General features: G+C 38.3%; 1 protein-coding gene across 4 annotated transcripts in view; it reads left to right on the top strand.

Moving 5' to 3' along the window:
• The window catches only part of unc13c (unc-13 homolog C (C. elegans)), a 102,359-nt gene that overhangs the window by 28,393 nt on the left and 58,117 nt on the right, over window positions 1-15,849 (top strand). For all 4 annotated transcript variants that reach the window (XM_085352841.1, XM_085352817.1, XM_085352833.1 and 1 more), the window contains 5 exons: window positions 300-527; window positions 3,984-4,125; window positions 6,526-6,695; window positions 10,967-11,082; window positions 11,289-11,452. In XM_085352841.1, the coding sequence (XP_085208967.1) occupies window positions 300-527; window positions 3,984-4,125; window positions 6,526-6,695; window positions 10,967-11,082; window positions 11,289-11,452 (820 nt within the window). The remainder of the gene's footprint in view (window positions 1-299; window positions 528-3,983; window positions 4,126-6,525; window positions 6,696-10,966; window positions 11,083-11,288; window positions 11,453-15,849) is intronic.

Below are 15,849 nucleotides of genomic sequence, written 5' to 3'. Positions count from 1 at the left end.
TGGCTGTAGATGGCAAAAAAAATTGCAATTTTTGCTCATTTACTGCAGTTAATTGCCATCTTATCATAAGCAGATAGCATATAATTGCTAACTTGACCCAATTCAATTGCAAACTGAGGGCAGACCGACTGTATCGTATTACCATTCTAACATTTTGACGTACCAAAACGGCTTTGCAGATGGCGACCGACTGCCCATGCCACAGACTCCAACCATTGTTTTCCGTAGTGTGACTGTAGCAAGCCTAGTGCTCAATATTTATACATAGAGTATGCAAACTACTTAGTTTTTTTTTTTAGGGGCAGTGGAGAAGAGCTCCAAGCATGGGGCAGAAGATAAAACCCAGAATATCATCATGGCTATGAAGGAACGCATGAAGATAAGGGAGAAGAACTGCCCTGAAGTATTTGAAGTGATCCAGGAGATGTTCCATATCTCCAAAGAGGACTTCAGCAGCCATCTGAAAACAGCCAAGCAGGCTGTGTTGGAAGGGACCTCTAAGTGGTCAGCCAAAATCAGCATAACAGGTTAGCCCAATTTCTCATTATACCAGAAAGTTCATCGTCCACGAAAATGTCAAAAATGGGTCATAGCATACCAGCAATGATATGGATTTTTTTTTTATTTCTCTCTCATTTACACATTAGTCATCAGTTAGCAGATGACTGATAATTGCTTCTCAGTCAGTAATATCTGCTATGAGTGACCCTTGACTCAAAAAGCAATTCAAAAAAACTGTCAGAGGCCTTGTCAAATGACAAGCAATGTTATATTAACGAGTTTCATCTCATTAATAATCTCTCTGACACCAGACCACAAGCAGAAACACATATTTATTCATCTGCAGAGAAATTGTAGATGAATAAATGTGTGAGAAAGAGAAAGAAATTGATCTAGTAGTTTGAGGAGAGATAATTTGCTTTTAATACCATGAGAGTTATTACTGGAGATAATATAATAAATAATTTTTCCGGTCATCTTCTAGATGACTGTGAAAGAATTCTTGCAATCATCCACTGTCTAATTGATTTGTGTAACACGGAAGGAAGCTATGTATTTTTGATAATGCTTGATTTTTGTATCTAGTGCTGATAAAAACAAGAAAAAGTTATCAGGTTTGCCATGATGCTTCCCAAATGTTAAATGATGGCGCATTAAGTACAAAGCATCAGAGATGTTGTAATAAAGAGGCTATAATGACTTATTATTACAGTTGAACAGTAATTTCTGCAACTGAAAGAGAGCTTTATGTCTTTTTCACGACCATGGTAATCGCTTTTACAGCTATACTGACACAACTTTGCAGAATATACTTTGAAAATGAGACCCTCAAAAGCAGCACCTCAAGCTTTCTCAGATATGCCAGTCAAAAACGTCTTGCCTCGGAGTGCCATTTGACAGCATTGTACTACATATTCAGATGAAAAACATTTATTCTGCTGAGGTGATGGGGTAAGGTGTAGGGGATGGAGGATCTGGGCTCGCGGGTGGATTATCAGTTCCACAGGTTACATAGTAGTTAGGTGTGTCAGACGGAACAGTTTCTCCCTTTTGGTGCCCTAAATGCAAACGTAATATGATCTAGTTATATTTTTTCTTACCTAACTTCCTGTTTTTTGTTTCTTTTGTTAAACAAAACTAACCAGCTGAACTAAACATTTTTTTTGTTCATATTTAATTATGGGTGTCTTTGCCTCTGATTGTAAAACCTCAGCTGTGTTCTGTTGTTTATATGGTCTGTCCTGCAACACGCACACACATAAAAAAATAAAATCAATAAAGCCATAGGCATGAAATATAAAGATCTGCTGTTAAAATATTTATCTTCTCTGAAGGTAGTTCTAGATGACCATGTTATGGTTTATATCGTTTTGCAGAGTGAATCTGGGACATGCATCTAATTTCTGGGATTAAACATTTCTCCCATGTATGTTAACTGGCTTCTGAAAGAAGGTCAGAAAGTTATATTTGTAATGTGGCCGCGGACAGCGATCCATCTCTGAGGCCACTGTGCCAGGTCCAGCTCATTTATTGCCCATCTTGCATTTCTCACAGTGTCAATACAGCAGAGAGAAATAGCAACAGAGAAGGTGAGGTGACAAATGGAGATGTAGGGAAAAACAGGCAGAGGACTGGGAGAGCAGAAAAGGAGAAAAAATAAGAGTGAAAGAGACGTGACAAAGACCCATGGTTACCTCAGTTGATTTTCTGGGGGAATTATTGAATACTCCATTTTAGAATGTAAGCAATATGTTTTTATTTATTTACTCTATCAGTCATTAGATAAAAACAGACTGGGATTAACTGTGCAGCACAGACAGTGAGCATGGGGTGTTCTGTGTTTGTTGAATGTGCACAGTAAATTTGAACCTTTGTCACCCATAAACTAATTTTACATTTGAAAGTCTGAAGCACCCTCTTTCAAACAAGTTATCCTTCTTTATCTATATTTTTTATATTATTTCATAGCAATGTTGTTTTGAGATGATGTTTCTTATGAAGCAGATATGCAACCAGACTCCTCTGTTCAGTATCGGTTCCTCATACTAAAAACACAGCATTTTATGCTACAGTGTTAGTCAAGCATGCAGCATGGGAATCTTATTTCTCTGTTGAAGAGCTTCACAACAATTAATTGGTTTCTGAGATCATCAAATTCTCATGAAATGTAACAATTCTCAGAGTAATTTCTCATGTTTACTGTTAAACAGGAGTGTGCATAAAAAACAGAAATGCAGACTAGGTTTAAATTAGTTTTTGTGTATACTTGAGAAAATTTAAACCCAGACAGCCGCATGGGATTTACAGACAGGATTCAATAGAATTTAAGTTTTATAAACAGATTTTGTTGTGGGATAAAATTCTGCGAAACACCTAATTTGCCTCTGGTTTATTCTGTTTAACAGAGGGAAGTAGCAAGAAATAAAAAGCTGGCTTTCACAGACAGAGCTAAGATATTAGAAGTGTTCAGATGAGGGTAGTGACACTCTTTTATGGCAATCTTTCATCAGAGGGATTTGCGGTCCATTTGTTATTGTTTGTGAAATATACAGAAGTAACACGGCGAGTGGCGAATTTAAAACGCTGCTTATGATGTAAAAAATGTTTTATAGCAGCAGCATGTCATGTCTGGGATTGAATTCTTATATAAAAAGGTGTGAGGGCAGTGGGTTTACTTGCCATTGGGTAATTTTAACAAATGCTTTATCTTAAGCATACATGTGACCCTTTAAGCATATGTCAGTTTCTCAGACCTCTTCTTTACTACAAGATGCCCTGAATTCTGAGTACCCCCAAAGCAAGCATGCAGGCTGTGACTCCCCAAACCTCTTCTATCCTGCCTACCAGCTCATGTCAGCATTGAGCTGAAGGATATATATGTACCCTGAATTATTTAGACTGTCACTTATGCATATTTAATGCTGCAGTGTCCTTTTTCCCTTTCATGGCACGGTGAAATACTACTGTCTCTCCTCTGCACCTTCCTCTGTGTGTGGAAGTAAGATTCAGAATCAATGAGTTTTCTCTGAAACCCAGCAGTGGGCATAAACACAGAGGTGGAAACCTCATATAGCCTAGATGTAGGAAGGGATAATCCATAGACAACACATACAAAAAACAATGAATAATGGTTGTTGTCAAGGAGCCAGAGAGCTGCTTTGTTGCATTGGCTATTGCAAGCTGAGTGTGGCAAAACAAGCAATTTCTTTAGTTGGGATGTGAGAAACGTGCAGCTTCTCGGGCACACTCTGAAGCAGGTTCTCAGCGCCTAAAAGAATGACATATTAAATATGCTTAATTTGAGTGATAACTTAAAAAATTGTTTTAGAAACACACCATGCTAAATACAATGCTGCTTTAGAGGGCATATTGAAGCAGTACTATTTATGCCAGAGAAGTCAAACATTCAAAACGATGTCATATTTACAGCTTGTAGTACTTAAATGACCCAGCACTGATTTCCAGTTATCTCCTGTCTCCAGTTATGAGTGCGCAGGGTTTACAGGCCAAGGATAAAACGGGCTCCAGCGACCCTTATGTAACCGTCCAGGTGGGCAAGACCAAACGCAGGACGAAGACCATCTTTGGAAACCTCAATCCAGTCTGGGATGAGAAGTTTAACTTGTGAGTTCTCTCGATAAATTTGACCTCTGCCTGACCAGATAATCCTCGGTGAGATTAAGAATGATCTGTTCAAGGGAAGTCTTAAGACATCTTAACAAGGCAAATAACACAGGTCATAACCCTGCTGATTCAACAATGAAATGAATTAAAGCTTTACTGCTTTAGTTGCATGCGATTATCATTTTTCTCCATTTCGCTTATAGTCTAGAATATAGTCTATTCTCTTAGGTCTGCTAGCTAGCTGGCTTGACAAAATACAAAGCCCAAGCAGAAAAAATGAGTGGTGGTTTAACCTTTTTGTTAAGGCAGGTTTCCATCATAGCCCATGAAAGATGGCATTCGAACCATCACTTGAAGTAAACTCTTATTCTGTCCAAAATCAACTGATAGCATATCATGTCCATTAGATCCTGAAACGGATAAGAAGTTAAGAAAATTGATGGAAATTAGATCTTTACCTTTTAAACTTGAATCATTTAAATACAATAATCAAGAAGTGCTTTCCCAGTAGGTCTGACATTATTCCATAATGATAGATGGAGGATGTGGATGTCAAAGTAAAATGCATTTTGTTGTTATAAGTGTAGTCTTATTGCATCGCTTTGGTCACCTCTCTTCCTTTCAGTTTACTTTATATTCCGAATTATGTCCACGCAAAAACATATAGCTGTTAAAATATATCACTAATCTAAAACCAAGTAAATTGTAATGAAAAGTTAAACCAGCTTTCAGGAAAATATTTTGAACCTAAACTTTATTCCCAAATCGATAGTTTAGAAATTACAAACACCTGGCTCTTTTATAAACCCTGTGGGATGCTTGCCGTCTTTACCTTAATTAACTATCTTTCATTTAGATGAGTACCAGACTTGAAAAAAACTAAAGTATAAAAAGGAAAGTGGATTTCTTCCACTTAGTAGCTGCAAATCTTAAACATAGGATATGACATTAGTTTTTCACTAGTGCTGTGCAGATACAAGGCTTCCCACGATTATTGCAGTGAAAAGTAATAATAGTAAGTGCACCCCAAACTGATTTGTAAATACTCATTATGCAGTTAATAATCAGATAATTAGATATTTAGCCTTTCTAGATGTCTCTGTTAAAACTAATAGAAAAACTACATGCACATATACTTTGACCTAAGTTTGGCCCCAGTCCACAAAGCTTCAGCAAAGCAGTGCATATTTATTTCTTTTCCTTTTTTCTTTTCAGTTTAGCTTTAATAATCCTCTGTTTGTAGATAGGGTACTGTTAAAGGATCACAGAGGGTTTTTCATGTTGACTTAGAGCATGGCATTTTTCATTTCTACTAACACTAAATTTTCCGGTGTTTTTTTTTTTTTGCAGACTTTGCCTGTAATACTCATGTGTTCCTCTTTTCATGTAAAATTAAGTGTTTTTTTTTCTAATGATTCTGTTTTGGACTGCTTAGTGGTCATGATATTAAATATACTTATAATAATCATAATAACTTCTTAGCATATGGTTGTACTTGTGTCCTTTGGAGATTTTCTGAATGTTTGTGTGTTTTAAGCTAGTCACAAACAAAATTCCACACCTGTGATGAGACTCCAGTTGTGGCTGTAATAAAGGTCTTTCCCATTACTACAGGGATGTAGATTAATAGAGCGATACATTACTGTGTACTTGGCAGAGAGCAAAGTCCCAGACTAGTGCGGCGGCAGCAGCCAGTGCTTTCCCCAGAAAGGGATTAGCTAAAAAAAAAACTGTTTTCTCTCTGGCCGTCACATCCAAGATGTCATTAGAACAAAATGGAATCTCTCAGTTTGAATTCCAGAGAACAGATTGACCCCAGAAGTGCTTTGGTCAACGATGTTCTGTTTAGCAGCGTCATTATTGTGAAGCATCTGTCAGCTGCACATATGCAAGGATGCAATGGATATTTTACAGTGGAACTTATAACTCACAAAGAAATAATCAGTGCTATGATGCTTAACAGTGATCCTGGTGAAATGTTCAGCTTTATTCTGATAAATTTAGTAGGTAGTAGGGGAAAAGTAAAACTAGAGATACAGAATAAAGGTCATGCAGTGACTTGAGGTAAATCTTCCTGCCTGGCAGAGAGACGTTCTCCAAAAGTATGGACATGATAGGCATTTACACTCATTGAAACACAGCAAAAAAATTATTTAAAAAAACCCTAATATTCTTAGGCAAGAATTGTTCTCCATATGCCATGTAGGAAAGGCTCGCAAGTATGTGTGTATTAGAGCTTATATTTATGCTTCAATTGTACATTTGACTGCCATTCCGCTCTGCTGAATACCCCAACCTGATGAGCTGTCACTGAATATGCCTTTGCTACTATTGGTGTTTATGTTACTGTGATATTTTTTTTTTTTGCTTGACTTGACGTAATCAACCTCTAACTTCCAGTGAATGTCATAACGCTACCGACCGCATCAAGGTGCGTGTGTGGGATGAGGACGATGACATCAAATCACGGGTGAAGCAACATTTCAAGCGCGAGTCAGATGATTTCCTGGGCCAGACCATCATCGAGGTTCGCACTCTCAGTGGGGAGATGGATGTATGGTACAATCTAGGTACGTTACCATTGTGTGAAAATGTGATGACATCAATTACTTTTTCTGATGTACAACATGAATACAATGCCCAGGTTTTGACTTTTATTCATTTATCAAAGTGTTAGACTTTCAAATGGTAATATTGCCCCAACACAATAGCCCATACCAAAAAAAAACCCAACTAAATAACTAAAAAATTAAAATAAAGGATGCACATACATACCGTTGCTGCTTCCAAGTCACTTTGCAACCTCTGGCCCAGCTTCTCCTTATAATGCAGTGTTGGGCTTGTTTGTTTGACGCTTGCTCCGTTCTGTATGTTAGTAGGGAAAGCGGTTTCTTGCTGCTGTCCCAGCCTCAGGCTTTTTTTGTATACACGTAGACGAGCAAGGAGGTATGCCCTTTCTGCCTCAGGCTTTCGATGTGTGCATGTTGAAGGGCAGCGAGGTCTCAGAACAGAGCCATGTGCAGAATATAAACTACTACAGATGGAATAATAATTTTCTTTGACTAATGTGATCCTGACTGAAATTGGGTTTTGGATTAAGATGGGTGGCGGGGTAGGTTTGAGGGGTATGGATGTAGAGTCGTTACCAAAATATATGTAAATATATATATATATATATATATATATATATATATATATATATATATATATATATATATTGCTTCCCAGGCAATCATTATTATGATTATTGCACATTTTGCAAAGTTCACACAGTATGACAGCAATGCAGCCTCATTTAACCGCTTGATGTCTTTCCCCTTCGCTTTCCTGTTACATTGCAGCTGCTTTAGGAGCTGATGCTGATAACTGCTTTTGAGATATAATGTGGTTTAGCTGTGGCCACCATTACTGTCCATGCGCTATCTTTCACTGTATCTGCTCTCATATATCACTGGTTTCACAATGTTGCATGAGGTTGAATGGCAGCATAATGGAAGATCGCACTTTTGCTGAGGTATTACGACTGGCGGGTGTTGTCTTTGTTTGCCTCTCGAGCTAAACGGAAGCAATTTGTGGTAATAGTGACCCCTTCCCACTGCTGCTGCTCTATGCCTTTTTAAATGTCCACAATGAATGTTTAAACAGGCCTTTGCTGGAGTGGGTGTCCACCCCTCCAGCTGCTCTCCTCTCTAAGCCTCTTCAGATCCTCTTCAATCTGGTCCTTTGCGTTTGTGTCTGTCCCTTTGTGATGTTATTATTTTTTACATGTCTCTCTCTTGAGCAACTGACTGCAGAGGAAAATTTCACTGCTTTGATACAGAACAGTTGAACTGTATATGAGAGCACAGAGGGGCGCCAGTTAAATGTCTGTAAAGAACCCCCACAGCGTCATTAGCTACCAGACAAGTCAATGTCTAATCCAGACCTTCCCAGAGCCATGGCAGGGGGGCGCGGGATGAAAAGGAAAAGATGAAAGATGAAAAGGGGGAAAAAAACAAAACGCTTGGACACTGCTAGCACGGGCGCCTACAGAAACGCAAAGCAGGAGATGAAGCATCACTGAATATGTTTCCAAACCAACTTCATCCTAAGCCAAAGACTAGAAAATATGATGAAGCATATCTTCCCTTTGGTTTCACCTGCACAAGTGCCAAGGTTGGTCTCCCCTGCAGAATTGGTTTTCCCTTTGTCGGGAGCAGCGCTGGGCTGTTTAAATCACGGACAAACAGTATCCCACATTCTTGATTTTTAGTTCACAAACACTTTTTGTAATGACTAACTACTCCTGACATTTTGGAGATATACATACTATACTATACTTTATACAGTAAAGTTACAGTGAGATACAAATAATATCAGGCTGATCCTGTCACGATTTGTCCCCCGGTTCAAATCACGGACAAACAGTATCCTACAGCTGTTTATGTTTTTAAACCTATTTTGCACAGAGAGGCATTTTTTGAAAAATGTATTGATAGCAATGTTGAATATTATTACACAGGGAAAAAAACAACTACACGTAAAATAATCACATCGTGACGCCTCTGTCTTTGTAAATGGAGGGACAATAACTGTGTGTGTATGTAAGCGTGTAAAACCTGCAGATAGTCAGATTAACAGTATTTTGTCTCTATCTGCCATTCTGCAATTCATCTCATGTAAACAATAACATGGCGCACAGCGTGACGTGAAAAAAGGCACATACCTTTGACGTTGCGTGACGAACTCTGTATTCCTTGTCCACACGTAAACGCAAAATAGGAGTTTTAAAAAATCTCCGTTTTCGGTGATTGGAAACGCCGTTTACGTGTGGACGAAACAGCTGTGTTTTCAAAAATACCCGTTTAGGTGCGGACGTAGCGTAAAAGAGTTAGTAGTTTACCTGTAATTTATTGCAGATTACTTGTATTTGCTTAATTGTTTACTAAATGTTTGAGGTGCGAAATAAACCGCAATGGAGCAAAATATGGGTGTGTGTGGTCGGAGGATGTGTTAGCACGCGCGGGGGGGTGGGGGCGCGAACATTTTTCTTGTAAAACAAAGGGGGCCTAGCAAAAAAAGTTTGGGAACCACTGGTCTAATCCATCATTCTTCTGGTTCTGTGTTTCACTGAATGTGGATGTGTAGAGTCAGGTGGATCCCCCAACATGAACTATCCCAGCATGCAGTGGGACTCGATGTGCCAAGTAAATTCTTTAACTTTGCGGGAATGATGCATGCTTCCCTCATGTGCTGAGGTGATGATGGTGGAAGAGAGTGATGTCCAATAACTGTTAACTGTTTTGATATCTGTCAAAGGCCATAGCGTGATTCATTATTTTCATGCTCACCAAACCACTGAGTGACCCTTCATGCCCTACAGATGGGACCAGTGTCTCTCTGGAAGAGACCACTCCCATGAGAAAAGAAATATTTCATCTTGGGATAAAAGAGATCACCTGAAAACAACTTTGTATTGATTTGCGCTGACCCTTCTTTCTAAGGTGAAAAATAAACCCAACCTGTAACAGCAAATTACTCTCCACAGAGTTACCCAATCTCCTTACTGTACGGGTCGTTTTTTTTTATTTGTCACATGTGGTCTTTGAGTGTTGATATTTGCTAGTGGAGAATTAAACCCAAAAGGTTATTGTATGTCATTATAAATGTTATTAATGCCTCTCGCCAAGATTTCTGTGTCAGATTGTCATAGATGTATTTTAATGTTAGTTTTTTTGTTTTACACAGTGTTCCTGATTTTTTTTTAACATTTGTCACACTTTCAGGTTTCACATTGTGTTTTAAAATATATATATTATTTATTAATTAAGGGGAAAAGCTATCCAAAACTACCTGGCCCTGCGTGAAAAAGTAATTGTTAAACCATGAATTAACTGTGATTAACCACATTTTTTGGAAAGATTTCAATTCAGTTTCACTAGCCACACTTAGGTTTAATTATTTGGTTAATATTGCTAGACCTGTTGAATCAAGAAATGATTCAAATAGAACCTGTCTGACAAAGTGAAGTAGACTAAAAGATCTAAAAAAGCAACACATCCAGTGATGTGGAAGACTCATTGTCAGTTATCACAAATGCTTAAATGCAGTTTTTTTTCTTGCTACCAAAGGTGGCACAACCAGTTATGAGGTTTAGGGGGCAATTACTTTTTCACATAAGGCCAGCTAGGTTTGAACAACTTTTTTAATAATAAATGAAATAATCATTTAAAAACTCAATTTTGTATTTACTTGGGTTATCTTTCCCTAATAGTACAACTTGTTTGATGATCTGAACAATTTAAGTGTGACTAATATGCAAAAAAAAAAAAAAAAAAGGAATTCCAAAGGGAGGAAGCACTTTTTCACAGCACTGTATGTCTCTTCTTTGTAGTGTGGTCAAGGACAGATTTATAAGTGATGGACATTATTAAATTTGATGTTCTTTTTCAGAGTAAGGTCACTTCTTACAGGCTTGAGCTTGTATCTCACGCTCTCACTCTTTTTCTCTCCCTTTCAGTCTCTCTCATCCGTTTTTTTTTTTACTGTGTGCAACAAAACTTGTAGAGATTAATGTGCTTTATGTCTTTAACTTGTTTCGCCATCTGCTATTGTGAAGAAAAAAATTGTCAAAATCAATGGCCCGCAATTTAGAAAGCTGTGCAGAGTAAAAAGAACAAATTACCAGTCCATACTAGTCAATCTGGTGCACGATAACCACACTGCATAGCTCAAAATATAGGAAATGAAAATTGCACCCTGTGTTTTGGATAGAATTAAAATTGAACAAATATTGCCATCTACTCTCCTGATAATTTTAAGTTATTCTAAATGTCTAATCCAGCTCGGTAATGTTTTACAGATAAAAGAACTGACAAATCTGCAGTATCTGGTGCCATCAGACTCAAGATCAGCGTGGAAATGAAAGGGGAGGAGAATGTGGTTCCTCCTCATGGCCAGTACACCTGTTTACACGAGGTAATCAGCATTTGATTTGGTACTAGGAAAGGTTGCTGCTCTAATCCACTGATCATTGCCACAGTTGTAAGCATCATGTTTATAAAGACAGTTACAGCTATGATAAGGTTTTTCATCAGCTGGCATGCACCACCCAAAAAAACTGTCATGACACCGTGCTCCATCACCCTAACCTGTTCCTCTCTTATCTCTCGTGCCACTCACAGAACCTTTTCCACTATCTGACTGAGGTGAAGAACAGCGGGGTAGTGAAGATCCCGCAGGTGAAAGGGGAAGAGGCGTGGAAGGTCTACTTTGACGATGTGTCGCAGGAGATAGTGGATGAGTTTGCCATGAGATACGGAGTGGAATCCATCTATCAGGCTATGACGTTAGTACTACCCTGATCTATGGCCTTTTACCTCACCAATCTGTCAGTGTCTCATTTACCAGAGTGGAAGGAGAAAAGGAGATGTGAGAAGGACGAGCGAAGGAGAACTGGAGTAGTAAAGATGTCTCCTCAGCAGAATCAGAGCTTGGAAAACTATCGAGCTCCCAAGTTTGATTGATTAATTGTTGGTCTCATGGAAAAACCTCCTAACCTGCCTTTGTCACATTGATCATGGGCACACAAACAGTGTTGTTTTCCTCCTTGCTTGTGTCGGTGATCCTCTGTGACCCTTTCTGTCTATAAATGTTTATCTCTTTGTCTCCATCGTGACCCCCAAACACATTCCCCTGCAGTGACACCACTGGAAACATTAAAACCTTTCAATATTGATCAAGGTCATTGATGTGACATTTGACATTGTGCTGTGTTAAAGCAATTGTTAACACTTTAGAAGTCTGCACAATACATGTATCCATCATCCAGTTCACTAGCAGCAGATTTATTTTGTTGTCTTTGCACAGCGTATTTACTTAATCCTCTAAGCTTCAACCCAGATGCACTGCTTTACATTCCCAAGTTTATTTTTGTATTGTATGTGGCTGAATGGATTTCTCCTGTTCTAAAATATTTGTGTTTACTATACTCTTATAAAAAACTCTTTTTTACACTGTTATTTAAACTCTACATTTATAGCTTGGTTCCACCACAGAGACAAAGTGAATGCAAACCACTTGTTGCTCTGTGTGACATTGACTGAGCTAGTCAGGAACTACCGCAGTGACATTAGTACGAAAAATAACTGATCTTTAATTAAGGTTTACTTCTCCGTTTTAATTGTCTATACACGAGCCTGGCTATCTTGAAGCTATATTATCTCATGTAAAACTTAGTATGTTTAAGCTATCTCTTGCTTGACTATGTGCCAAAGTTTGAGACCGTTTCATAACTTCAAAATAAAATATAGATGTTATAGATGCATGATTGCAAAAAAATTTGTAATTTGAGCCAGATGTTTGCTAGGCAACATCATCATATTTGATATAGATGAGGTCCTTTAGGTGCTTACTGTGTACTTGTGTGCCAAGGTGGCTTGCTCAGCTCTTCCTTCTGCAGTCAAAGAGAGATTTCAAGTGTTCGACTTCTGTAGATGCATATCAGATGTTATTGTCATGACTCAAAAAGGATCAAGTGTTTTTGATGTTCTAGCTGGATAAATGCTATAAATGAGACATTTCAGCCCATTGGTAGGTGGCTGCTAGGGAGCACGATGGTGTCATAATATTTGATGTAGATAAATCCTCAAGATGTGCCTGTGTGCCACGTATGTGAAGTATTGTCAAGGAGCTGTTCGTGGATGGGCAGATTGACATTTTCTATGTTTTAGGGGAGATGCCTATATGGGGATTTAATTAAAATTTTGCCTTAATAATTTATATATATATCTAAAATACTGTATTATAGTAAGATACTTTTCAGTATATCACATAGGTGGGTAAACACAGAGAATAAAGCATCCTTTACCAGTTGAAATAAAAAATGGGTTTTAGAATTAAACAGGTAAAGATAGTCTCTTGCATTATATCAGCTATTATCTATTGTTTGCTAATGACTTTTACTGCAGTAATTCATTAATAATGAGTCATTGAGTATCTCTGCAATCTGGTTTCTGTATGAGCTGTTGTTTGAAAAGCACCATCGAAGTACACCTTTTAAGCTCTGTTCCCACTGCACTTGTTGGGCAGTCCCACTAGCTGACTATGTAATTAACTGCTGCCTAACTAAATCAGACCCTATAATTACACACAGATTGTTGGCAAATTGAATGGAAGGCTCAACTCATATTTTTGCTTTCAAGTTTGAAAATCAAGTGATCAAACAGGACTGAGAATTATTTTCAAATTATTTGCTTAAAATTTGTTAATTTCATTTATTAACCACTGACCTCTGAGTATGTTTGATTCTCGCACCACCTACTCTCTTACCGATTATGATTTAACCCTGTGGACTTTATCTTTTCTCCTGCTGGCCCTGTAGGGCAAACATGCAGCTGACTTTCTTTTTAACCTTGCAAAGTCAGTTTTAATTGTTTCCAAAATCCATCAGTTGTTATCACACAATATCCACACAAGAAAGGGGTGCAGCTGCTACAACAACAGCCCAACTATAGCACAAGCATTGTTGACATGTTGGATCATATTGGTGCAGCAAACTGATGGAGAGTTGCTAGCTGACATGTTGTTGATTCACTGTGACAGTTCATTGTATCATATGAGGGATAGCCACATTATTTAAGGGCAGTAAGTGGCCTGATTACCCGCTTTATCACGTGGAGTTAATGCTTCAGGCTTGAACCTTGTTTAACCATGGTGTTTCTCATTATGTTTCATCAGGAATTTATGAAAGGTCCTACCTTTCTGTTTTCTTCATCGCTGAACCTTGACTCAGAGTAACTCCTGACATCATGACTGCGTAAATCACAGCAGCTGTGAAGGCTCACTTTCCCTCCGGTGCCCTTTACAACAACTCCTGGCATACCCCTCCCTCATTTTCGTTTTTCTTCATCGCACACTATCACCACTCCCCTGTCTCCCTGTCCGCATCTCTCATCATCTTTTTTTTTTTTTTCATTTTTCCTAGCTATCTGAACCCATTAAATGATATGTGAGTGTGTAGTACATCTCACCCGCTAGTAAAAAACCAAAGCAGGATAACTTTAGGGGAGGCAATGTCTTCCCTCTTGGAAATAGGCTCAGGAGATCCAGCTCTAAAAGCACCATGGGAATTCAGCGGATGCCATCATCACTCTCTTTGCATCATTCACTTTGCTCTCCTAACCCCAAGTGCTCCTGGGTAATTTGGAGGCTGAAAGCAGAGTAATTAAATCGGCCTCCCAATGAGAACGTGTTTGTGTTTTTGTGTGTGTATGTGTGTCTGTGTGTCCGCTCCACAAAGAAGAAGGGGGAGTAAATCTGCTACCGTTACTCCACATAACTCTGTGGAAGTGATGACTCACTCAGCAAGATGTTCTTAGTTTCAAAATGTCTGTTTTCAGTCTAAATGCCCGACTCTTAGACATGCTCAAATCTGTGGATTTGAATCCTATTAAATTCATAATACCACCATGTGAAAAAAACGCCACTAAAAATAAAAATCTTGAATTCAAAACCTTAAATGAGAGCATATATGTTTGTATGTCATCTTTACTATTCTGTCAATAGTAATATTGTAATGTGCATTAATGTGCTCACTGTAGGCATTTAAGCTTCAGCTAATTTTAACTGCGTCGCATTGTTGGCTACAGCAGCATATCGAGTCCTGTATGTATTTGTATATTCCCATCGCTGTGCCTTGAAGCTCACTGGCCACGTCACTAGATATACCTGTTCAACTGTTAGTTAATACAAATACCTAATCAGCCAACCACATGGCAGCAACTAAGTGCTTTACGGCAAGTAGAAGTAGATGAGACAACCTGTCCAGTTCTTTTACAGCCCAGATTTCGACTCAGTGACAAATCAATTGGTTCCTAAATATTTTTCCAACTCATGTAATACTAACATGTAATACTTTAAATTATCATAAATGTAATTTGGTGATATGTAAGGTCATGCAAAGTTGTAATCTTTAAGGTAGTATCTAAAACTGTAAGACTGAAGTACAATATTTGCCTCAAAGGTAGTGGTGCTAAAACATACTAAATGTATAAAGTTCAGCTTATTTTATCTTGCTTTAAGCTCTCATGCATCCAAATGTTTGTTTGCTATGGGTCATGCCTGAGGCTGAAAAGGCAGCTCAAGTGTGCATGGTTTTGAGATGCATTAAAGTAAACATACAGATTATTGCACCTATTAATTTTATATGCGGTATACTATCTACAATAACAACATCCTGCTGCATTATGATATAATAATAATAATAATAATAATAATAATAATAATAATGGATACTTTATTGATCCCCATGGGGAAATTACTTGTTTTTCTCTGCATTTGACCCATTTAAGATGCATTCCAAATGGCTTGTGGAGCAGCAGGATGGAGTGTTAAAAGGAGCATATGCTCCTCACTCAGGCATAGATCCCTGCTCAAACTAGGCCTCTCAGGCTCCACCACTTAATTACTGCTGGGTAGCGCTGCTCAGATGTGTGTAGAGAGAAAGGGCAAGTTTATGCCAAATCCAAAGTGGCATGTGCCGCTGTTACTGTGTGTAGTCTAAAAGTCACAGAATCAAAAAAGGATCTAGGGAGATTAGAAAAGGTAGCAGGAAGATGTCAAGTTTGCAGCAGTAAAAGAGCTCTCATTCATTTCCATCCTCACCCCCTCCCTTGCTTTATTTTTAAAGCACCATCCAGTACTGAGATCTAATTTTTGTTGGGCTGATTTCAGCTAAGCAGTTCA

Source organism: Diplotaxodon limnothrissa, linkage group LG1 (genome assembly GCF_057381915.1).
Source record: "Diplotaxodon limnothrissa isolate DT_005_m linkage group LG1, D_limnothrissa_male_GT1.1, whole genome shotgun sequence".
NCBI classification, from domain to species: Eukaryota; Metazoa; Chordata; class Actinopteri; order Cichliformes; family Cichlidae; genus Diplotaxodon; species Diplotaxodon limnothrissa.
This window is presented reverse-complemented; position numbering and strand designations above follow the sequence as displayed.